The sequence below is a fragment of the Cavia porcellus genome, unplaced genomic scaffold (assembly GCF_034190915.1).
Source record: "Cavia porcellus strain 051 isolate PalLab524CR breed Dunkin Hartley unplaced genomic scaffold, mCavPor4.1 scaffold_19, whole genome shotgun sequence".
Taxonomy (NCBI): domain Eukaryota; kingdom Metazoa; phylum Chordata; class Mammalia; order Rodentia; family Caviidae; genus Cavia; species Cavia porcellus.
In genome coordinates this window covers 43,198,947-43,223,563 of record NW_026947502.1, presented here as the reverse complement: position 1 = coordinate 43,223,563, position 24,617 = coordinate 43,198,947, and the positions used below count along the sequence as shown (strand labels likewise).

General features: G+C 54.1%; 2 protein-coding genes across 2 annotated transcripts in view; both read right to left on the bottom strand.

The window, feature by feature from the left end:
- LOC100721539 (maestro heat-like repeat family member 5) overlaps positions 1–8,425 on the bottom strand; it is a 39,345-nt gene extending 30,920 nt beyond the window's left edge. Inside the window, exons 1-8 of the mRNA XM_063231362.1 lie at positions 8,316–8,425; positions 6,794–6,934; positions 5,152–5,264; positions 2,765–2,913; positions 1,694–1,786; positions 1,194–1,310; positions 864–983; positions 141–290 (exon numbers count right to left, since the gene is read on the bottom strand). Coding sequence (XP_063087432.1) covers positions 141–290; positions 864–983; positions 1,194–1,310; positions 1,694–1,786; positions 2,765–2,913; positions 5,152–5,236 — 714 coding nt within the window. The 5' untranslated portion in view covers positions 5,237–5,264; positions 6,794–6,934; positions 8,316–8,425. The remainder of the gene's footprint in view (positions 1–140; positions 291–863; positions 984–1,193; positions 1,311–1,693; positions 1,787–2,764; positions 2,914–5,151; positions 5,265–6,793; positions 6,935–8,315) is intronic.
- Positions 8,426–20,711: 12,286 nt separating this feature from the next.
- On the bottom strand, positions 20,712–24,070 carry Arc (activity regulated cytoskeleton associated protein). The gene is made up of 3 exons (XM_005005200.4): positions 22,100–24,070; positions 21,736–21,877; positions 20,712–21,501 (listed from the first exon to the last, which is right to left on the bottom strand). The coding sequence occupies exon 1, from the start codon at positions 23,889–23,891 to the stop codon at positions 22,704–22,706; it is 1,188 nt and encodes a 395-aa protein (XP_005005257.1). The 5' UTR covers positions 23,892–24,070; the 3' UTR covers positions 20,712–21,501; positions 21,736–21,877; positions 22,100–22,703.
- Between the last annotated feature and the right edge of the window lie 547 nt (positions 24,071–24,617).

Here is a 24,617-nt window from a genome sequence, read left to right as displayed (position 1 = left end):
CACTGGACCCAGCATGCAGGGATCAGGACCCATGGGCTTTGCCTGTCAGGTCCTGCTGCCTCAGAGGTCAGCATAGAGACCAGCAAGGGGACCTGAGGTGCCCTTCCCGCCCACCTCCCTAGAGACGGAGCAGGGCTCACACAGCAGTTGCAGGAAAAGAAGTGCACCATCCAGGAGATGATACCGTCTACCCAGGGCAGGATCTGCTCCTTGGCATGTGTGGCCATCTGTCCATAGCACAACAAGGAGGTACTGCTGACCCATTTCCAGTGCAGGTCTGCGTCTGGAAGCTGCAGGTGAGAGGGTGGCAGGGACTGCTAGCTGTCGGCCCCAGCCCACTCCAGGCCTTCATAGCCCACGCCAGGCCCTCACAGCCCACACCAGCTTCCTGCCTTGGGAAGCCAAGCCCTTGGCATAGGTCCAGGGTGATGATCAGTTGTATCCACACCCCACAGAAGCCAGATCCCAGGCCTGGTACCAACCCTCACTTTCAGAAAACCTTTCCAGCCAGCACCCTCACATAGGCAGGTTTTCTATTGCCTACTCCTCCTAGCACAGCTACTGGGGCAAGAAAATGAAGCGGCTCAATGTACCCTCCTGGGTCAGGTGAACGAAGGAAAACTCAGGCTACACACACCTACAGTCCCAGGCAGCCTCCATGACCTCAGATTCTGCACCCAATAGAAGCTCTGAACTCTGCCCGTGGGTCCCAATAATGCAAAGCACAGAAAAGGTCTTCATCTAACCTTGTCCCACATACCAGCCCTCTGGGACCCCCTTGTTACCAGCAGGCATGCAGGCTGACTGAGGCACTCCCTGCCCTGTACTACCCTCTGTAGAATGGCCACTAGGGGCCTCGCTACCTGTGCTTCGGGGGACAGGTTCCTCCACCTCAAGAACCAGGTACTGCACAGTTGTTCCAGCAGGGCCCACACCTCCTCCAGGTGCTTAGTGGATGCCAAGCCCACAGCCAGTGCAATGTCCTGTGGGGTGGGGTACCAGAGACCCTCAGGCCCTCAGGTGATGGGGTTGGATATTTCTGGTACCCTGAGGGCCCATTCCTCCCAAGTGGAAACATCCTCGCTGGGTGGGGCCTGTCAGCACCCAACAGTGCTCCTTGCTGTGAGCACAGGAGACTGGACCCACAAGAGTGCAGAATTAAGAGAGCCAGGAACCTCAAGGGCTCAGCTTACCTCCTGCTGGCTAGAGTCCTGGGGAGACAGCTCCAGAAGACAGGTGAGGTATCTCTTTACCAGCGCCATATCTGTGCACTCACAAAGGATCAGACCAAAGAGGCGGAAGAGGAGGGTCTGGGCAGCAAGAGGGGATGGTGAAGCACTGGACCAGTGGCCAGCTGGGGCTGAAACCCACCCCAGGCCTGGGGCTGGTCTGCTTGCAGGGCCCTGTGGGGGTGGGGCTGGCAGCCCAATGGTGTGTCCACTCGGGTGTCCATGCGCAGTGCTCTGAGGCAAGGGGCTGGGCACCCAGAGGGTTTATCTGTCTGTAGTGACTCTTACAGGTGATTCCCAAACACTGTGCTGATTACTGTACCACCCGAAGACTTAGGCCTTCAGTTCTGGGCTCTTCAAAGCATCCCTTGAGTGTCACTGTATTCCATGCTCACAGCTAGGTCTGTCGTCTTATCACCTCCCACCCTCTTGGGGAGCTCTGAGTGGTCTGACCAGGCACTAACCTTGTTTGTGGCTTGCTTGGGTTCCAGGCACAGGGACTCCAGGAGATTCTGCAAGCTGATGTCTATGTCCATCACATGCTGCTGCCTTGGGAGCTGTGGCAGAGCTCAGTGCTCAGACCCTCACCTCCTGCCCCTCCTGAACATAGCCTAGTGTGGACAGGACTAAGAGCCTTCTGGATGAGGAAAGAGTGAGGGGCAAAGCCCCTACAGCAGCCAGGGACTCAAACCTGAGTGATTCTGGCTTCTGCTACAGGCCCCAGCAGATCCCTGCCCTTTGGATAGAAGTTAAGTACCTTAATGTGGCTAGCAAGCCAATCTGACATCTGGGAGTGCTCCTGCCCTGTGTGCTGCTTCGATGCTAGCTCCTGGGCCTTCGCATAGCTAGCTCCCTCTGACTGGACACCTTTCCATACCCACCCACTCCCATCTGAGCCCAGCTGCGTATACTTGCAACAGGACTTCTATAAGTACACAGGCCCTACTGTATTTCCTCCATCAGCCCTCAGCCCTCAAACAATCTGTCACTCACAGTGGCCCAGGGAAGCGGCTGCAGCCTCCAGAGGCTAGAGATAAAGACTGGAGTAGACATTTGGAAGACAAAGGTCAGGACAGCCCTGCCCACTCAGGATATACCTGACCTGTGGTGGCATTCAGGCTTTCAAGCTGGTCTAAAGGATCCCCCAACATTCAGAGTGCTGGGTCCTGTCATCCCCACTCTATGCTCAAAGCCAGTTTGAAGTCACAGGAGGCCTGAGGTGTGGGGGTGTCTTGGTCAGTAGGAGGCTCTGAGTGGGCACAGGTTGGAGGGGCCTGGAGCCTGGGACTTGGGTGTCTGCCGAACCACCTGCTGATATAGAGTAGTCACACCCACCCTAACTCCCTTGAACCTTCCAGCACTTCCTGTTGGAATGCCAGGGGTTCCAGGGGCACAAAGGTCTTGAGAGTCCAACTGTGGTTGCTGGCAGTGACAGCCGTGCAGTGAGCTCCCCCAGGATCCTGCAGGTCTGAGACTCTACGGGTTCAGGGCCACAGAAGACTTTCCCCTAGTATGAAGGCACCCTGGGGCCTTACCTGGGTGTGCCCTTCCAGGTAGTGACGAATGATGTCCAATGCCAGGCCTTGCTGTGCAACTGACATGGCCCTGATCCTGCTGACTAGCTGTCTCTCCAGGGGTAAGAGGTCACTGCAGCACTCTCTCACACTGCCCAGGAGCCCCAGGTCTGAAGAAGGCTCAGAGCAGAGGGGAAGTTTGAGAGTCACTTGTCAGTCCATGTGATCTCAGGCCCCACAGCTGTTACGGGCTGCCCAGGAGATCCCAGGTCCCCTGGCCGTATCCCAGCACCTGTGGCTGCAGAAACCACTTTCCTTAAAATGCCTTTGAAGGAATGGAAAGCACAGTATGCAGAGGGCAGATGCATTGCAGAGTTCTGTCAACCAAACCAAAGCAAGGCCAGTATGCAGCTCAACAGCCTGGGGACAGAGCTGGGACCCAGGCCACTCACAGCACCACTCACTTCAAAACTTCAGACCCGGTAGGGGAACATGGACAGACCAGTGGTGCCACAGTAATGGCCAGCAGTGTGAGCAGCAAGTTACCCTGGACCCAAATGTACTCCCACACCAAAATAGAGAGCAAACAGTCAACATATTTAAATTGTAAAACTAAAACTATACTCATACCGAAGAGATCATGAATTTTGTCATCTCTAATTCAGGTTTGTGGGAGGGCTTTGTAAATATCAAATAAAGACAAAAAACAAAGGAAATGAGTTTTTACAGCCAGCAACATACTTTTTAAAGTGTGGACCACCGCCAAATACTGCAAGCAAAACTAAAAACTGTTTGGTCCACCTGTGACAACAAGTTAAGATTAACACATGTAAACTGCAGCCAGCCAGTTGTGGTGGTATTCACCTGTGAGCCCAGCACTGAGAGGCTGAGGCAGGAGGATCACAAGTTTTAGCCCAACTTGTACAATTTAGAGACTTTACAAGGCCCTGTTTCAACAATAAAAAAAGGAAAGAAAGAGGCCTGTGGTTGTAGCTCAGTGCAAAAGTCCTGGGGTTCAATCTCCATTACTGAAAAGAAAAAAAAAAGCCTTTTCTTGTCAGTCAGCAAAGGAAACAAAGGGTTCCCTCTGCAGCCTCAAACACTGGCAAAGGAGGGCCAGGATATAGCTTAGTGGGGTGGCACCTGCCTGGCAAGTGCGAAATCATGAGTTCAATTCCTGCCCTAAAAAAAAAAAAAAAAAAAAAAAAAAAAAAAAAAAAAAAAATAAGCAAAGGAACCCCGTGGGCCAGTATTTAAGTGTAAAGATGGCCCACTTGCCAACAATGACAGGAACGAGCTTGAAATATGAAGTGTGCTTTTCAACTGTCAGTGTGAGAGATGAGAAAGAACATAAAGAAATCCGTTCTCACATTTTGGTTTGTAAGGAAAGGGGGAGGGAAGGAGACTCGTCCTCTGAAAAATTTCTTGGCAGCTAGTAATAAAAAAAAGCATGGAAATAAAAGTCATGTGCAGAGCCACACTCTTGAGAGGCTCCCTTCTCACAAACAGGATGCGCTCTGGAAGCTCTCTGATGGCGCTGGATAGGAATTTGTGTATAGTCTTAATGTTTTTACGGAGACTGTTAGCACATTGACACATGGGAGGAGAAAATGACTGCAAAGCCAGCATCATGTTGGGCTGGAAACCAAGCCAGACTCCTGGTTGAGTACTTGTCAAAGGGGGAACCTAAGCTCTCTATAGATAGTCAACACGAGGGCTCCCCACAGCGCATGCTTGTTTGGCCTCCCTCAACATCATGGAACATGAGCCGGTGACCAGCAGGCTCAAGCCTGAGCTCATGGAGTTAAGGGGGCTTTGCAGGCTGTGTTGTGCAGTCCTAGTACTGTGTGAGGCAGGTGATCGGTGCCTTAGAGACCAGGTCTGTATTCACAGAGCTGAGGGGATAGAGTGGAAACAGTTCCAGCTATGATGGGAGCCACTCTTTCTCTTTAGTATGACTTGCTTCTCTGAAAATAACTCACTTGTCATCTCTGAGGCAGACACTGGGGCTCCTCCTCAGCACAGGTGTTACATCTGCAATAGCCGCCTCCCCTATGTTCCCAAACCTCTGAGGACAAGGGCAGGTAGCAAAGGGGCGGCTATGAAGTCCCTGTCCAGCTGGGTGACAGGAAGTGCCCAATCTGCCTAAGAATTCCTAGGGTTCCTGGAGTACAGCCCCGGCTGTGGGTCCTTTCTCCTGGACCATGGTTCTGAAGGGGAATGAGACAGCAGGGACATTGAGGCTGGCAGCAAACCTTGCCCCTGCCCACAGGGTCACAGACTTTCCAAAGGTGCATCATCCCAGTCCCTACACTGGATGATTAGCAACAGAATGGACTGTGTGCTCCTGTGCAGGGGGTGTGTCCCCGTCCACCGCAGTGCATGACCTGTCTACCGGGTGTGCTCACCAAGCTCCAGCTCCTGCTCCTCCTGAGGTGAAGGGTGCCTGAGCATTCTGTGGGGCCTATGGAAGTTGCGACGGGAGTCTGGCATGGAGCCTAGAGTCTCAGGGTGACAGCACCTGGTGGGAGCAGATGGCTATGTCTCTCACCCTGGCCAGCACTGAAGTCAGGCCATGTAGGTTCACCCCAAACCTGATCACCACAAAACCCAGTCACCCTCAAACCTGACCAACCCTTACCTCCGTCACCCCAAAACTGAACAGCCCTTAGCCCAGTACCCCTAAGCCTATCAGCTCCCAATTCCAGGTGCCCCAGGCCTAACTAGCTCCCACTCCATCACTCCAAGCCTGACCAGTCCTAATCTGTCAGCAGAGGAGGCAGGATAGGGATGGGAGGTATCTGTGGGCTCTGAGCAGAGGTAGGCGAAGGCTGCTATCTACCAGCCTTCAAGCTTGGGCACTGCCATCCTCAGAGGTACACGGCTCCCAGGCATTTCCTGGCTACCACCTATGGACAGTGCTGATGGCCAAAAGCCTTTGGACTCAGTGGATGCCAGTTACTTGCTCAGTGACCTGGCTGAAATCCCAGGGCTGTGCAGGCTCTAGGGCCTCTGCTACCCTGCCTGTTCCCTTCAGCATTCAACATGACTTTGCCCAGTACCATCTCCCCCACTGACGACCTCGCTCAGACACAGGTGTTGCCTATGGGGGGGATAAGGAGGCTGGAGGGAGCCTGAATTCCTCACAAGCCTGTGCCCTAGGACATGTGTTCATTTTCACACTCAGTGCTGGCTTTTCCTGAGCTGCCCTCCACTGCTGTGCTCCCAAGCCCAGGCCCAGCTTTTCACAGCTACAGAACCAGTTCTGTGTACTTGGAAGAGAGAATTTTCTCAGGAGGATGAATCTCTTAAATAAAGTGGTGCCTGGAACTCTTTACGGAGGTGGTAAAAGCCACTCTCAGTTTGCTGCATTCCAAGCCTGGGGTGGAAGTACCAGCAGGAGTGTGTTTTGAAGGGCTTTGTGGAGAAGTGAGCTGAGACCCTGGGAACACCATGTCAGAGCCAGATAGCAAACCAAGGAAATGGGGGCTGGGGTTTCCTGGGGCAACCAAGTCCAAAGAATAATTTGGACAGAGAAGGCAGATGTGGTCTGGGAAGCTTCTGGGCAGGAAGATGAGAAGGAGCCTCCAAGTCCTAGCAAACCACATGCCATGGCCCTCCCACCAGTGTCACTCATTGCCTGGCACACACGTCTCTCTTTGTGTCCTCCACCCCTGTCCTGAGCCTTTTCATCTAGAGCATCCTTTGTACCTGTCCCAGGTCAGCCAGGTCCTCCCTGGCAACAGTTGCCTGACGTGACCCAAGGACTAGGCCTTTTTATCCTTCACACTACCTGCTGTTCTGCTGGAGAAAGGCCACCCAGCTCCGCTGCCTATTCTGGAAGTTCTCCCTACCATACCCTTGCAGCTAACCGCAGCTTCTCCTGTCCTCGGGGAGGCCACAAGCCTCTTTTTCAGTTCTGGGGAGAAAGGTATGGGCCTGTCCTTCCCATTGCCCTGCACGGTCTTCTGTCCCGCCCTCCCTTCTACCCTCTCAGACCTTGGCTCTGCCCTCCAACACCACCCCAGCCCCAGGCCTGTTGCTTTTTACCTTGTCTCTAGGGGGCTGCTATCTGTGTTGCGGGAGGCCCAGCTGGTCTCTGTGTTGGGGCAGCTGCCTTCCCTATTCACAGCTCAGGTAGATGACAATGGCTCCTATGGGATCAAAGGCTCAGAAATGACCTCCTCCAGGCTGGGCAAAGAGACAAACAAAACCTGTTAGCCACATGTAGAGATTGCTTGAAAGATTGTAAAGGATCAGAGTGAATACCAAGAAGGAAAAACAGAGGCCATCACAGAGGGCACAGCTGCTTAGCTGGAAATTCCATATCCAGGAATTCAATCTCCAGAAAAAATTAGAGATGACTAAAAATTCACTACTCTAGGATGCTTCCAAGGTTTAAAATAGCCACACATGCTCAAAAAAAGAGAAAATGGGCTGCTTAGAAACTCACTTTCTCAAGACTATTTGATGACGTAGAGGTTGCTTGGACTCAAAGGAAAAGAGAAGCCACTCAATTCTAATTTAAAATGCAGTTATCTCTGAGCCTTGGAATTCCAGGCAATTTTGCTTTCTGAATCCTTTTTGAAATTTGCCAACATGTTTGCGGTGGACTTGAGTTGCTCTTATCGGAAAAAAAAAATGCTTACTTAAAACCAAAAGGAGGTGAAGTTTTCAAAAAGGCACAAAGAAGATAAGCCATCACACACAACCTTGACTCTGGCAAGGGAGCAGTAGCCCAGCTGGACCCAGGAGCTTGGCTGGACCAGGGCTCTGACCAGGTCCTGGGTCATGAGCCTGGTGGGCTTGAGGAACCTGAGGAGAAGACAGGGAAGGTTCAGGTCTTCTAGGGTACTTACTGCCTGGTCCAGTGGGGTACCTGAGTCCCGGTTCCAGCCCAAGGGCAAACTTGTTGAAGACTTTGTTCTCTGGTTTTTTATTCTATGGCTATGCCAACATCCAAGGAGAAGACTGGGCACTACAGAGAGGTGCCTCCCAGGACCCCAAAATCTGTAGGGGGCTCAAGAAGACTGTCCCCAGAAATAGTGATGTCTCAATATGGAGTCACTAGCCTCTGTTCCTGTGACTACAAATCAGTGCCCTGAAGACTGACTGGATCCAGCCAGGAGTGACTGCCTGTCCATCCATCCACCCCAAGCAGCAGTTTGTTGGGGTTCTCCAAATGTCACCTGCATGTCTGGAGAGACCCATGGCTGCGAGGGAGACACCATAAGAGAGTAAGGTGAGGAAGGCAGGGCAGAACCTAAATCCATGACGGAAATCTCCCTGACAAGTGACAACAGCTGGGGAGGGGCAAGGGAAATGGGGGAAATGGTCCTTCTCAGGGCACAGTGTGTCTCTATGTCACAAAAAGCCTCTTCACCACCAGCTGCCCTGGAGAATAACTGTGAGAGGATGGCTGAGTCCCTCTGTGGGACTTAGTGCTCAGGGAGCAGACCTGAGTGCTCTGAGGGACTTAAAGCTGGATTAATCCCAAGAATAAGCCACTCAGCCTCACTCAAGGCACCTCAGCATCTTGGGCAGGGGAGTAAGGTGGGGTAAGGACAGCTACCTTCCCTAAGAGAGACCTCCTTCAAGTCGGTTAGTGCCTCTTTCCAGGATTCAATGAGACTTGTCCTGAGAAGGACATTCAGAAGCCCCGGTGAGTGTTGAGAAACCTGGTCCCAACAGCCACTGCCTGGAACCCAAGAAAGCTCACCCCTGAGAATTCCATCCTCAACTGACAGTACTGCAGGCAGTTGAGGGTGTTCCCCAGCAAATGTGCCCACAAGGTAGAACGCCCTAGTGACAGCAGTGCCTGCTGCAGGTTTAAAAGTCAAAGTCTTGTCATCCAAGAAGGAGAACAAGAAAGAACCAATGGCCAGGACTCCCTTTCTAGAACCCTTCCCATCCTGACTGACAGCAGTGAGGGGAGGACACCTCCATGGACAGGGAGCCTTGGCTACCAGGAGGCTTGCCATCTACACTGGTTCCATAGGTTTGGGCTCACTGGATCACCCACTGCGTCCTCTTGTGTGTCTGAGTCTCTGGCTTTGTTGCTGAGGCAGATCAGGATATGGTAAATTACAACTGGAAAACCAGGCATGACCTGTCAATCATGAAAAGCTGTCAAATCATGGCTGAGATGCATGTGCAGAGCAGCTTTGAAGCCCTGCAAGGGACAGCCTGGATCTGTTATCAAAAGAAGATTTAAAAAAGAGAGTGGCCATTCACTTTGCCACTGTTGCCCTCTTGTTCTTGCAGTGGTTTGTCCTATATGTAGGATGTATCTTCTCTTTTCTCTTTCTTCTTCTTTTCCTCTCCTTTTCTTCTTTTCATTGATAAAAGTTAATAAAACTGTTATGTTCCTCAGTTGTCTGAATATTACAAGAGCCGTGAACCACTGGACACCATACTGTCTGATACTACTAGCCAGGCTACCCAGAGCAAGTTCCTAGATCATCTGATATCTGCAGAGGCAAAGAATATAGGTGGCCAGATGCCCTTGGGCCCCAGGCAATGTCCCACAGGACTCCTGACCTCTTGGCCAGTTCTGGTCTTTGATTCAGGACCAAGCAGGGTGACTGTTGGAGGGGACATGACTGAGCCAACTACCACCCTCCTATCTAAAGATCTCCACCTTGTAAACACCCTCAATGGAGACACTAAGGTGACAGATCACTGTGGTTGGTGAGAGAGAACACTCGGTCCCCAAGTTCCCTAGGCACTGCCACAACAGGACTCCCAGACTGATCTCAGCATAGAACCTGGCCATCTCTAGGACGTGGTTCCTGTCTGAAAGTTTTAAGATCAGATGAGCCCCCATGACTGGGTCTTCATTTGCTTATTTCTAAGATTTTTTTCCCCGAAAGAACACTGAAGGAGCCTTCCCATGGGGCAGCTGGAAAGTGGCCTTGGGCTGGGAGGGAATTCCGATGGATAGATGGTGACTTCTCTGAGTCTTGAGGTGAGAAAATTCAGAAGCTGCACTTTCTGGGCAGAGGTCTCTCCCTGAGCTCCACACTCTCCTGGCCAAGCTGACACCAGACAGTGTACAGAGGAAGCCTCGAAGAATGAACAGCTGTGTGGAGGGATGGACCCCTGAGGGAGCCTACAGAAAGGCAAGGTAGGGTCATTGCCTGCATGGTGTCCCAGAGAGATGGGCTGGCCCTGAGGAGAACAAGGGTCTGGACAGCTGCACCTTCATTGGCCCCATGCAATAGGGACAGGGCTCCAACTTGTCCTGGGGCCTGCTTGTATTACAGTGAGGCATGGTTGTACTGGGTCAGTGGCACTGCTCCTTAGGGTACTCGTGAACTCTATTTCAGAAAACCACATTTGCCTCAGGGCTCAGAGTTCCATGTGGAGATAGTCTGCACTCCACTTTTTCAGGGGCTCCTTTACCCTGACAGCATCTCTTTGCTGAACAGAATAGCCCTGTCCTGTATCCTGGGATGGGCAGATCCTAGAAAGTCTGGGACATGCCCAACCCCACTGCTTCCTTTACACCAGAACCCAAAAGGAGCTTGCTCCACCAGACCCGCCTGCTGCCCCTGTGTTCAGATAATTTGCATTTCACCCAAATGCCCCAGTAGCCCCTCATGCGGGCCTAGGTCAAGGGAGCAGGATAGGGTGACAGTCAGGGCCAGGGCTCACAGGCAGATCCTAGGTTAACAGGGCTAGGGTTGCCTCTGCCTCTGTGACACCTGCAACCCTGGCTACCCACTAGGCTGCCATCTACAAACTCATTCATTTATTCTGCATAGAATAATTAAGCACCCAGAATGAGAGAGGCAACAGGCAGTCATCATCTCAGGGTGAAGGGACACAGGTTTGCAAATAGCCTTTCCAAAGGATACATGAGCAGAGTGGGTGGCATATTTGCTGGGAGATTTGTGGCAAGCTTTGCAGGGGAAGGGGCATGGGAGCTGAGGCTTGAAGCGTGGAGAGTTTGTCAAGTAGTGGGGAAAAGGCTCTCAAAGGAGAGAGAAAAAGGGCACCAGAGCTGAGGGGAGAAATCTTGTTCATGCGGCTGAGAAGGGAGCAGGATAGGGATGGCCTCCAAGACCCTGTTTACTAGTTTGATGTGTTAATGCCAGCCCCTTGCCACCCTTCTCCTGAGAGCTCTTTCTGGTTTGTCTGGCATCAGAGTCATGCCAGTTTCATCAAATAACACAGGCCAAGTCCTTCCTCTCCTGGCTTGTGGAGCAGACTGACTGGAGCCGGCTCAGCAACCCCTCCAGTGGTCCCTGGTCTTTCTCAGGGAATCCACAGGAAAGTGGGACCTCTTCTTTACACACTGACTTTCATCTCTTGCTAAAAGCTCCTTCATTCATTAATTGGTTCATGGGTTAAATAAAAGCCTTGACATGTGTTCCCTTTATAGCTGAGTGAATTATAGTTTTACTTTTTAAAATTTTTCTTTTTTTGTTTGTTTGTTTTTGTTTTTTTAGACAGGGTCTTGCTATGTATTTCAGGCTGGCCTTGAACTTACTATGTAGCCCAGGCTGGCCTTGAACTCCCAGCAGTCCTTCTGCCTCAGCCGCCCAAGTGCAGAGATTACAGATGGGTGCCACTATACTACATTTTAAAACCTTTATAACATCTCTCGCCTGCTTAGTGAGGCCAGAAGTAGGCTGATTCCCAAGTGTGATTATAGAGTGTGGCCAGGAGGGGCAAAGTGGTGCTGGAGATCCGGGACACCTAGCAGAGGCTCTGCTGTGTGGGCAGGAAATGTGCTCCCACCAGGCACAGGGCTGGCAGGGTCAGCCAGAGCCAATCCTCAGCTCCAGAAGCATCACTGCTGCCTTGGCAGGTGGGGCTTCTTTGCCCAGCTAACTCCTCACCTGCTGTCCTCTGTGTCTGACATACACCTGTCCCAGGCAGAGCTGCTGAGCTCCTCCCCACAGGTGCAGAAGTCTCAGGCAGCCTGTGCACCCGGAGCGCCACACAGTCTTTAGCACAGAGCTCAAGATACTGGGGTCCTTGAAGATGGGAAGCAGAAGTCTAAGAAAGCCAGGTTGCCTGGTAGATGTCACCTAATGGTAAACAGGGGACAAGGGTGGGAGCCCAGGTCTCTTCCACCACAGGGCTCCTGAATGAAGGCTTTGGGGGTGCATCCAGTCAGGACACGCTCTGGGTAGTAGCTAGAGAAGAGAGACAGCAGGGCTCCAACCCATCTCAATGTGGAAGCTCACTGCACGCAGGGTGACAGGTAAGACCTGTGTTCCTCTCTAGTTCTGGGGCCCTGCAGACTAAGTACTTGTGCCTGTGGAGGATAGGTCTGACCCACAGCCTGTGCGTATTCTGCGTTAAATATGTCATCCCTTCCTGGTCAGGCACAAAATGAAGACAGTGGTGTTGGAGAGAGGAAAGTAGCACAGTGCTAGACCTGCCTGGGGACTCCCTCAAGGCTGGGCCTGAGGTGGAAGCATGTGTTGGTCATATCAGGTCCATCAGTCCATCTGCAAGGTCTGGCCAGGTTGCCATGGCTGTGCAAGGCAGGGCTGGCCTGGGCTCCCATCTAATGGAATCAGGCCCAGAGAGCACAAGACCAGTTGCTGTCACCCCTGGAGAGTGTAGCCTATCCTGCAGAAAAGCTTCCCCAGGTGCCAGAATCACAGGTGCTCAGAGCCTTGGAATAATTCATAATTTGAAGGACACCTCCTCAGGTATATGAGTTCAGCCCCAATCTGGGCCTCTGGAGGCCACACCAGTCAGCTCCTTAGGCCTCAGAGCCTGAACAGAGGCTATCCTGGGGCACAGGGCTTGTGGGGTCACTGATTGCCTTCCCCAGAGTGTGGAAGATGTAGATTGGGGTGGCCAGGGTAACACACATATCAAGGCTGCGCATTCCCCTATGACAGTGCAACTCAGCAAACTTGGGCCCCCAGGCTCATCCCCCCTGAGGTTCACCTGGTCCCCTTTGCAGAAAGGCCAACTCCTGTGGCGTCCCCATTACCAGCCTCTTGTGGGCATCTTGGACAAGGATATGGAGGTGGCCTCAGGCAGCACTATATAAGAGAAGCATAAAGTGAGCCACCAATGTGACTCGGCACTTTCTACCAGCCACACCAGAAATAGGAGAAAGGGGGAAAACTAATTTTACTCATGTATTTTACTTAACCCAGTATATCAAAACATGTACCTGTGCAAGAAGTATTCCAGCAGCTGAACAGGCGCAGTCCAGATAGACTCTGATCCTACTCTGAGCCCTGTCTGAGAGGGAAGATGGCCCAGCTCTGGAGCCCTGATCAGGGAAAAGGCTTAGCCCATCCCCACCCCTGTCTGAAGGCTTGGCTCAGGCTTAGGGTCCCTCTTAGAGGGGTGCCCTGGCCCACCCCCTGGGAACCTGACCTGGTGGGGTACAAGATGCTGCACCAATGAGACCTCCACCTCACTTTCTGGTTTTCCATGGTTCCCCTGATAGAATTTTTGGCTCGGCTAAAAAGATAGAAATATGAGATAAAAGTGGCCTTATTTTAAGAATGTGGAGAGAGACTCCATGACCTCTGGGGTCTGGCTTTCTCTCTGCCAGACACGTGGTGTGGGGGCATACATGTAGCTTAGTTTGGGGTGGAGCCTAAGGGGCATTACTGATGCACAGGTAGCCCATTAGAATTCATTTCAAGCCACAGGTAAATTGCCAATGGGTGGGGGAAAGTGACCTCAAGATAGAGCCCCCTTGGTTCCACCTCCCAGCCTCCCACTGCTGCAGCTTCCCGTTCAGGGAAAAATCCTTTTACCCCCCCACAGATCACCCTTCTGCCTTGTGAGTCCCTCCCACTCCACTGGCCAGGCTGGAGACAGAGGGAAGAGGCAGTAGCCTATGGGGGCCCAACCCCAGCGCTCCTCTCCACCTACACAGCTGCTTGGGACTCCAGGCACGGAACTCTCAGTGGGCCGGAAGCAGTGACAGGTGGGGGCTGTTGTCAGTGAGGATAGCTGCTCCAGGCTGTGACTGGGCACAAAGCTTCCCCTGACTGCCCACCTCCTGCAGCTCTCCTGCAGGTGGCCTGGACCTGAGGGAGGGAGGAGGTTATGGTCACGTGATTACAACCAAGTGCTGCCTCTGCAAAAAAGGGAAGCCAGGGCCTGAGAAGAAAAACTGTGTAGGAAGAGGGGCTGTAGGAGCTGAGCCTGCTGCCCTGCATCTGGCCATGACTTGTGTTACTACTGGGAAGCCTATCCCTGGAGGGGAAAAGGAGGTGGGCCAAGACAGGAAGGGACAGTAGGCAGTGGGAAAGGAGCTGAGGCTACTGTGACAGTGATGTCCCAAGACAGTGATGGCTTGTAGCCTCTGGTAGGGATATTAGCTTGGAAGAAGGGGAGGGGATCAGTTACACAGTCATGCCCTGGGTAGGGGTGCTAGATGCACGGTAAAGAGGAGGTTTCTAATCGGTCCACTGCTCTCTGGCCTTGGTCTCAATCACAAAGCCCCAGAAATCTTCTCAAGCCCAGCTCCTATGTATGTGTGTGCGAGCGCACACACATACACACACACACACACCACTCGAGGACTCCCAGCGCCTGTGGAATCCTCTATTAGGGAAGCCATGGGTGCCCTAGCTAGTTACCATAGCAATGCCTGGATGGGGGAGGGGAGAGGTGGAAATGCAGAGAGACAGTGAATAAAGAAAAACAGCTTCCAAAATGAGTAGCAGTGGGGAAAGGAGCTACTAGAGCAGCCCAAGCTAGTCCAGGCCCGTCACACACCCCACCTCCAGCCTCACCATCACTCTCAGCCACATGCATGGGCCAGCTTTGCACTTGGTCCTCAGGCACAGCCACAGCCAAGGCTGATGCCTTAAGAGCAGTATCATAGCAGGCTGTCCTCCCTCACCCGGCCTGAGCCCAATCCTGCAGCAGCTCTAGCAGACAACATTTGTGGTGGCCCCAAAACCTCACGTGGTCATAGGTGGGGTTCTTCAGAGGTGCTGAGTCTAGGATGTGTGATGGTGAGGTTAAGGAGTCATGCTAGGATTCATGGTACAATGCTAAGGTTAAGAATGTGAGTGCTACAGGACAGGCAACCTGGATAGCATAGAAGGCGCAGAAAGAGTGTTGCTGCTGTCGCTTGCTGGATTGCTGCCTTGTGTCCACCTTGGATTTTTCTCCTCTGCACTGCCCCTCCACAATGCCACCCTGCGTTGGAGACAGCCAACTATGAACTGAAATCGCTACAAAGTGTGAGCTACACTTTCGTACTTTAACTTTTAGCGTTGGGCATTTTGTCTCAGCAGTGAAAAAAGTAACTAAGACACCATCCTTCCCCCATCTTACAGGTGTGGAAACTGAGACACAGAGTAGCCTCTCAAAAGTGAAAAGGACCATGGCTCAGGCAGTGCAGAGATCTACACAGACCAGGAAACTGAGCTGTGATTCCAGACCCAGAGAAGACTGTGAAAAACAGTAGACTCAGTGCCCCCAGACAGCACACACTGAGCTTTCTGGATTCTGCAGTCAGAGCCAAACTCTGAATCATATTGAATTAAGACCTGGGAGCCAAGAGACCGGCAGGAGCCCTCTGCAGCCCCTGACTCTGCCTTCCGGGACTCTGGTAACTTCCTTCTCCTTTGAGGTCACTATGGCTCTGTCCTGTCTCAACCCTTCTATGCTTGCAATTCCTTGTGATGACACCAGACCAACTCATCTGGAGGTCAGTGATGAGCACTCTGTCCTCTGTGTCTGGCCAGGTAAACTGAGGTGAATACATCTGGGGTCCACCACAGTGGTGATATGGGAGTGTGGAGGTGATAGAGGAGTGCAGAGGACACTCCAGGTAGGAATGGGCATAGAGGTGACTGCATTCTCCAACAGGGTGGCTGGGGAAGAGTGGGGTGAATGGCCCAGACAGTCTCCTGGCAGTGTGGATACTCTGGCAGAAGCCAGAGCCCAGCTGTGACATGGAGGATTCTTCTGGACAGGCATCACAGGGACTTCCAGTGGGAGGTACCTTGTGCTGCACCTGCTTGCAGGTTGAGCCATGAGGATGTTGTTCAGCCAGAAGGTGTGGCAGAGAAAAGCTGCTGGGAGGGTGCCAGGGCACAGGTAGGCTGCATCTTCGAGGAAGGGTAATTCCTACCATCACTTGAGGACTGCAGTCAGCAGTGGGCCTCGAGGTTTGGCAACAAGGGAGTCCATGGCATCAGCAGCTTCATGAGCCTGATATGTGGTTTAGGGTGGCTCTGGCCCCTACTCTGCTAGCTGATACAGCCAGGTGACTTCAGGCTAAGAACCCAGTGCAATCCAGGTTAACCCTTCCACACACACTTACTTCCTGCCCCATCTGCTTGAGACAGAGGGCACCTGCCAATGAGGGGTCCACCTGCAGATGCTGGGAGATCCTCTGACATGTCACCTTGTAGCTTCAAGGAGCAGCCAGAGTGCACAGGGCACCTTCTTACCAAGCACAGGGCCCTGGAGATAACATGGGTCTGAATGAACCACAAGCCTCCTGCCTCATCCCAGGACCAGAAACACCAGAGTGTTTCCGCTCATGAGAGCAGGTTCTTTTGAGGACTGTGGAGGCACAAGTAGACCTGCACTCTGAAACTCCAACCACTCTCCTACCTTCATAATACCAGAGGGTGTCCAAACCTCATTGGAGGCCGTCCTGGTCTTTGTTGGGTGGAGCCGACACCTCCAGAAGTGACAGAGTGTCCCCAAAAGATGAGGCGTGAATGAAGGAGGCTCTTGACTGTACTCACCAGCCCCTATCTAGAGACACTGACTCCCTACATTCCCAATAGCCCCGAGCAAGGGAAGACAGACTGACATTTTCCAGCGGGACTGTACCAGGTGCCTGATGTCAGGGCAGAGCAGAGACAAGATAATTATGGGGGATAGCGGAAGCTAAAAATAGCCTCTTCCATAACCCAGTCTCCTGGCAAGGACAATGCCAGACAGGAAGCTGCAGGATCTTGGCCCTGGGAGTGGGAGTTGGGGTATGCAGTGGATCCTTTCTGTGAGTGTGCTGGCCAGGGAGGTGGGTGTCGGGTTGAGCTGGGTCCTCTATCAGCAGGGAACACTGGGCAAGTACCAGTATAAAGCAGGGAGGATTAGGGCTGTCCAGGGCACAGAGTAAGGGTGGTCTCTGAGCAGAAGCCTGTGATACAGCTGCAGAGGATGAGTAGGAGTTTTGCACATTCTATGGCTTTGTGACCCCCCATGGAGCATCCAGAGTGGCATGCAGGCAGGCAAGGGCAGTGGGGGGGACAGTGTGGAGATCGCCTCACTGTCCCTCCCAGCTGAGGAGGGCTGAGCTGTTCTGGCTAGGGCTTCTCTTCCTTCTTCAGATATTTTTGGAGTGAGGGTATCCCCTCCTCAGAGCTGCTATCTTTGAGGGGGGGCAACCCCCAAGTAAGACTTGCCCCCTTGAGGGTGGCATGAGGTGTTCTCAGTGACCTCAGGCAAGGCTTTGTATAGGGCTGAGACCCAGCACGGACATAGGAGAGAGACTCAGGACTGGCTGCTGTGCCCCTCACCCCATCGGGGGAAAGAGGCCTTCTTGAGAGAGACAGCACAGAGGTGAGCAGGAAAGAAGCTGGTGGGCACCAGCAGGGGGCAAGGGGCCACCTCTCCACCAAATTACAGAGGATAGCAGAGGCTACCCACCAACCAAGAAGCTCCATTTTGGAGATGCTAGAAGGACAGGGGCCAGGAAGGATGGGGTGGCGACAGAGGGCTGTGGGGAGTGAGAGAAGGGAGAAGAGGCTCAAAGGCACAGCCCCAGGCCTCCAGAGAAGAGGTTCTGGGCCTCCTGGGTGGGCACTGGTGAGCTGGCCTGGACTTTGGCTCTGTCAAGTGGCTAGGGAGGTAGCCCAGAGGCCTGAGCCAAGATTCTTCTGCTCACATTTCACTTTTAAAGATCTTTTTATGCCAGGAGTGGGGCTCTGTCTCCTGGAACCACACAAACCAAGGGCAAATCCAGGAGTGTTCCTAAGTGTCCTGCGCTGGGGGATGGAGTTGAGGAATGAGTGGGAAGTAAGGGAAGCCACACAGCAGGTGACAAGGAGAGAGCCAAAGAAGGAGGAGGAGGGGGAGGAGTCTCTGTAGGAAAGGCCCAGTTCAGGTAGGGATTCAGCAGAGAGAGAGAGGTCTGAAGTCCCAGGGAAGCTGAGCACTCTGTGAGACAGAGGCTGGATTCATAGTCCTCTGCCATGAGGCGATGGTTCACTGATACAATGATTAAACACAAGATGACTTCCCTACAGTGGTAACCTGGCCACACAGGAGGTTATCTGCCACAGCCCAAAACTATAATCAGGCTTTCACCAGGGTTAGGGAGTTGGTCTTGCCTCAGTTTAGGGTGAAGGTTAGGGCTAGGGTTATTTGAGGGGCCATTCTGGGGAATGGGGCTATCAGGATGATGGCTTGGTATGTGCACACCACTGTGCAGACAGATTCTCACAGCAGTCCCCCACCTTTCACCCAGGCTGCTAAGCCCCTGAAAGTGTCTTGGGCAGCACTGGAGTTAACTGTGGACATTTAGGTAGATTTCACTTTGGAATTGGCAAAGAGGGGCCATGGTTTGGTGCCTATAGAGCAGAAGAACAGAGAAGCACATTGAAACAGGATGAACTTGCATAGAACAGTGGGTTCACCTAGTGACTTCTTGATACTCTTGGGTCTCAGTTTCCCCATCCTCACAAGGAAGGGCTATTCCAGCTCTATAGCCCCATCCCAGAGAGAATGGTCCTGGATGTTCTTAGGACTCTGTCCCGTAGTGACTGTCTCTGTAGCTACCTCACCCCCAGCCAAGGGAATTGCCTGGTCTCCTCCAAGAGGAAGAGGGCTAATATATCGTGCCTTGGATCTGTGAACATAGGCCACAATCTGGGAGCTACAGGTGAGTGTGGGAGAGGCCCCTTGGGCTGGGAATCAACCTGAAGACATGAGGAGGCGCCAGGAGGCACCAGCTCACCCTGCAAGAATGAGGGGTCCCTGAGTGGCTAGGGGTCAGAAATGTCCTCACATACCCTCCTGTCCCTCCTGGTTCACACTTCCTGATATCCACACTCCCCACAACCCCCCACCCCCGTGTCTAGCCTTTGGGTGCCCCCCATAAGCATGGATCTCTTTTATCTGCCTCTCACCTCACCACCTGCAGGAGGCAGGGATTTAAAGCTCCTGTTCTGAGAGGAAGACCTAAGGTTAAGGCCTGCACTATGTGAGCCTGAGCCCACTTTCCTGATTGCTGTGTTTTCTTAGCCCCCAGAAGTGGCACTAATTCCCTGAGGCAGACGTGGCAGCACTTGAGTTGGGCCATAATCCATCATGCAGGCTCTGCAAGATGAGCCCTTAGCATTTCTGAGGATCCCTTACTCCAGATCCAGGCCTGTTTCAAGGCTTGGGGAAAGCATTACTTCATTCTATATCTCAGTTTCCCTGTTCTGCAGTGAGGAGATGAGACTGAGCAGTGATATCTGGCTGGGTGGACGGTCAGGGTGGTGCTGGGATTTGGAGGTATAGAGTAGGCTCTTGAGCCCTGTGTCACAGCCCCCACCTGTCCCACTCACTGCCTCTTTTCTTGATAACAGAATGGAGCTGTCCAATTGCTGGTATTTGGACAGCCTGCCAGTCATGAGGTAGGGTAACAGCGCTCAGCTTTCCTTGGGTTGCTGTATGTGCAAGTGGTGCTGCCTCTGCTTCCTGACTTCTCTTCTCCTGCCTCTGGGCAGCAGTTCCATCATTTAAAAGCAAAAAGGGAAAGTAAAGAGTAAGCCGCCTTTTACCCAGTGCACACTCTGGCCTTGATGAGTGTGATGACATTTCCTGGTGGCAGGTGGCCCTGCCTGCTGTTCCATCTGTGTCCTGTCCCCCAGACCTGCTCTCTGTGCCTTGCCGGCTCTGTTGTCTCCTTGGCAGATGCAGTGAGGGCTGCACTTTGGCCAGGAGCCCAGCAGGTACCCTTTCGCCCTCGCTGGGCTTGGCTGGCACCACTCATGAGCCCTTGTAGCCCTACTCAGAAGCCTACAAGCACAGAAATCCCATCTGAGAGGCCAGGGCTGACTGATGAGCGCCTGCATGTGACCATGGAAGTTGGGATGGTCTAGCCAGCCAGGCTTCATCCTGTCATTCTAACCCTAATCCAGAGATTGTGCTGAGGGTGTTTGTAGGCGTGAGGAAAGCCCAGAGTCTGTGGGCATAAGGACAACTGTCTCGAATCATGTGGACAGCCTGACTCAGCCCACTAAAAGGCTGTGGGGCTGCCCTGAGGCTTCCCTACTGGAGAGAAATTTCTCCTGTGGATGCCAGCTTCAGCCCCTGCCTAGAGTTCCAGCTGGCTGGGAGATTTTGTGCTGGCCTGGAAAAACCCTGCCCTCTTACTGCCTCTCTCCTCTGAGTCCTGCTTCCCGTTGAACAGTGATGGGTACAGAAGTTGGAGCAAACTTCAGGCCATCTCTCCCCCACCTTTGGGAAACTGGCACCCTCTCCAAAGATAGAGGCAGCTGACCTCTCACAGGACAGCAGAATTCTCTGCTTGCCAAGTTCTTGCCTTGGTACGGGTTGTACCAGGGAACGTCGGCAGATGAGGAAAATGAGATTCAGGGAGACCGACGCTAGCGTCCCACAGTCAGGGCTGGCCAGGGTCCCTTTCCTACATTGGACACATCACTCTGACTCCAGAGTCTGAGCAGGCTGTGGAGACAGTACAGGCCCCGTACAGGCCCTTCTGCCCGGCAGAACTCTGGCTGGACTCAATGAAAGGTAGTGCTCAGCTCAGCAGGAACTGGCTCCAACCCCTCTGTCTCATGTTTGCAGCCAGGCTTGGGAAGGGGGCAGGGTTAAAGGGAAGGTTAGGGGGGTTAAAGCAGATCTCTGGGTGTTGAGCCCTTGGGCCTTTTCAGGAGCCTGACTGATCCTCTTTCTGTTGTCACAGAGACTTCACAGTCACCTCAGGCTAGCAGCCTCCCCACATCCACTCCCATCAGCTTATCCCCAAGAGGCAGCACAAACACTCCAAGAAGTTTCAGGGTTTTATTAACAAAATCTTATCAAAAGAGCCTGTCTTCAAGGTAAGGTGGCAGGGGTACATATCCTGGCCAGAAACTCATGGCTTGGTCTGGTGGAGGCAGTCACACCTTCTTGAGGTACCCAGGGTCCTCCCAAGTCCCAGGGCCACCATGTGGCTAGTGCTAGCCAATGAAAAAATGTTATGGCTTATGGGCAAAGAATAAAATCTGCGGGGCTAGTAGGGGCACAGATTGGACCTGCAGAGCTGGTCCCCAGAATTTGGAATGCAGTGGGTAAGGCAGAAAGAGGAACCTCTAACCAGGGCCTGCTTGGGCTGCAGACACCAGGGCTCCCAGCACCATAGTGCTGGTGCTGGGGCAGTGACAGGCGTCCCTCCTAGGCAACAGCAGAGCAGGACAGAGAGCCTGGGATTGCCCAGAAGCAGGAGCAGCAGCTGGGGCCCTGGCCTCAGAGCTCCTGAAAGGCTCTGGTAGCAGGCAATGGCCATGCAGCGAGCAGGGGGATACCAGGGCAGCAGAGCCCCGCTCCAGCTGCAATGGCTCTGGGCATAGGCAGCCGGTGGCCAGTGGGGCAGGCATAGTGGCAGGCTCTGGCCCTCATGCTGGCTTGTCTTCATCACTAGCTCATGGGTTGAGCTGGAGAGCTGCCCTCTGCCAGGCTGCTGCTTCTGTGCAGCCGCCCTCTCTCGGCTGTTCTGGAACTTCTGTGCAGGTTGCTTTGAGAGAGGGAAGGAGACGGTGTGAAGTGCAACAGCAAAGCTCTGGAGACAGTCTTGAGACCTGAAGGAGAGAGGCAAAGGCCGTGCTGTCAGCAACAGTGCCTGCATATCATTTGGGTCCACAGGAAGGACGGGGTAGATGATAGATGGCTGGGGCTCTAGAATTAAGGCAGAGCCTCTCAGGATTGCCCAGAAGTCTGGGGAACGCCCAGGAACAGGGGCCTGGGCAGGAGCTCCTGTCTGGTTAGGATGGATGAGGGACACTCTTGGGCAGAAGGGATGGGACTCCTCTTACCTGTTGTCATTCTGGCTCCAAAGGTACCGACTGCTGCCTCAGCCGGATTTGAGGATGCAGCCTCTCTGGGATGCTCTGCCTGCCATGGGTGAGTCACTGAACTGAGTTCTGATTCTTCTCCAGGCTGGCATGAATCACTGTGCTGGGGTAAGAAAGAATAGGGTCCCGGTGAGCCAGCTCTGCAGGCTCCCCTAGCACTGCCTCCACCTGGCCTCCTGCTTGGTCCCTGGGAACTCTGTACCCATAAGCTTTTCCTGCAGCTAATTTGCTGGGAAAATCTGTGAGCTTTAGTGCGTTTACCTGGAAAATGTACTTGCCCCATGGACCCTCCCACTTCTACGATGCCTCGGGAACAGGGGCTCACCTCAGGGCCAGGAGGCACTGCTGGTGCTGTTGCATTTGTTGTCTTGGCTTTCCCTGGGGAGGGAAGCCATGCTGTCCAAAGCTGACCAACTCTTCTGGGAGGTGAGGAGCATGTCAGCTGGCTCTGCAGTGCTTGCCAGGGGTGCTGTCTCCGGAAGTTGAGGTTCCTTTGGCACTGGTTCTGCCTTAGTTACAGCCCTGGGGTACCCCAGGAGCTTATACCCCACTGGCCCCTGTCTTCAGGCATGGTATTTTGAGTGCCTAGGAGGCCCAGGCAGTGGAGCCAAATGAAGCTGAGGATGGCTTGGGATGGCCTGAGAGTATGGAGGGTGGAGCCACTCTGCAGCTCAAATAGGGCCATGGCCAGGGCCAGGAAGACAGACAGAGGGAAGGTGAAAGGCAGGAGCTCTGTAGGGGAGGGCCTCCTTTGCTGTTTGGGGTCTTGTGCACAGCTGGATGGCTTGTGTCTGTGTGAGCAGAGACAGGAGGCCCTCGCTGGACAAGGGCTGCCCCTGTGTGAGTCAGCCAAAGCTAGTTGGCAAGTCCTAGTTGGCAAGAGCCACATGCTGTATGTGGCAGGCAGGCTGGGAGCTCTGGGATGCCCACTACTCAGGCTGGGTCCGGTCACTGGCCACAGACTCGCTGGTGAGAGCAGGTGTAAGGGCCTCAGCCTCATCCTCTGCAGGCAGCTGGGGCCCAGCTGGCTCAGCTGCCTGCTCCAGACCATCCTGCACCTCCATGCCCCTCTGGATGAGCTGTTCCAGGGTCTTGGGCAGTGGGTGCCGCAGAAAGCGCTTGAGCTTGGGCTGCAAAGTGCCCACCACATACTGGATGATCTCCTCTTCCTCGGCATCCACATATAGTGTCTGGTACAGGTCCCGCTTGCGCCACAGGAACTGGTCCAGTGGCTCTCCTTGCTTCTGCGGCAGGTCCAGTTCACGCTGGATGGCCTCCCGGGACAGGGTGCCTTCGCTGTACTGTAGGAACTCCTTCTTGAACTCCACCCAGTTCTTCACTGATCCTTGCTTGAATTCCCACCACTTCTTGGCTGGCCCATTCATGTGGTTCTGGATCTGGGATAGCCAGTACTCCTCAGAGCCGCCCACCTGCCGCAGGTACTCCTCCAGGTGGCTCAGGAACTCCCGTGGGTCCTCAAAGATCTGAGTGTCCACTCCAGGGCTTGGCTGCCCATCCTCACTCGGCCATGGTGGGTACTGCTGGGCCTCAGCTGGTTCCTGTCCTGGCAGCTCGCCAGCTGCAGGCGGAGGGGTGATGGCATAGGGGCTGACCGTGTAGTCATAGCCGTCAGCCTCATGGCAGTAGCTCTCAGGACCTCCGACGCCCACAGAAACGGTGTGGCGGGCCGGCTCGCTGCCCACTGGGTACTTGCCACCCATGGACTCGAGGCGGTCAGCCCACCTCTCCAGGCGGTAGAAGACTTCTCGCCACACGTGCATCTCGCGCTTCACCCAGCGCTCCAGGTTGGCGATGGTCTCCTGGCAGCGGCAGAGACAGGCCTTGATGGACTTCTTCCAGCGCTGCGAGTCGCCCGTGGGCACGTAGCCGTCCAGGTTGTTCTCCAGCTTGCCCACCGACCTGTGCAGCCCCTTCAGCTCGCGCTCCACCTGCTTGGACACCTCGGCCAGCAGGTGCCGGTGGGTCCTCCGCACGTGCTCCAGCATCTCTGCCCGGCACTTACCGATCTGCAGGATCACATTAGGCTTGGCCGCCGGCGCGCCCCGTGCCGCGGGATAGGCGTGGAGGCCGCCGCTCGTCCTGTGGTCCAGCTCCATTTGCGCGCAGGGAATGGCACTCCGAACTGGCGGGACCGGTGTTGGCTCTCGGGATAAGCACAGCAGCCGGGCGGCGGGGTGGCTGGTGCTGCGGTCGGATTTGCGGGAAAAGCCACAAGAGAAGCTGAGGGAGGACGCTGCCAACCTCTGCGCAGAGCAGCCGCCGCCGGCGCTTTATGAAGCTCGCGGCAGTGGGCGGCCTCTCAACAGGCGCCGGTTCCCATTGGCCGCCCGCGCCCAGCCCGCCGCAGGCCCCTCCTCCCACGCCCACTCCTGCCTCCAGGCGGCAGCGGAGCAAGCGAGGACCCGCCCTCTATACTCTCTGCGGGGCCGGGGTGACTAATGCTGCCGCGCACCTCCCACCAGCCTGGCTCCTGCATTCATGAGGACCTTGCCACCGTCTGGCCGGCGAGGGAGGGCAAAGGCTGCCCGGTGCCCCCCTGCCAAGGCCTCACGATCTCTTTCCTCAAGGGGGGGGGGTCCTTGCTACCCTGCCCTTGCCCAGTTTGACTTTACATTTGGAGCACTGGCAAGGAGCCCTAGCCGATCCCTCCCAGCCCCCAGGCCCCTCTGCCTTCAGTTGAGGATTCAGTGAGTCTATGCCCACAGTCTCCTCCCATTCCTGCCCCCAGGGCTTCAGTCCAGAGCCTGGCACATTTTCTGGGTCTGTGTGGAACACCCACCTGAGGCTCTGCCTGGGTGGGCCCTGATATCGGTGCGGTTGTG

Bases quoted from the DNA above. Each gene is read 5' to 3' on its own strand.
- Arc (XM_005005200.4), bottom strand. From the start codon at position 23,891: ATGGAGCTGGACCACAGGACGAGCGGCGGCCTCCACGCCTATCCCGCG.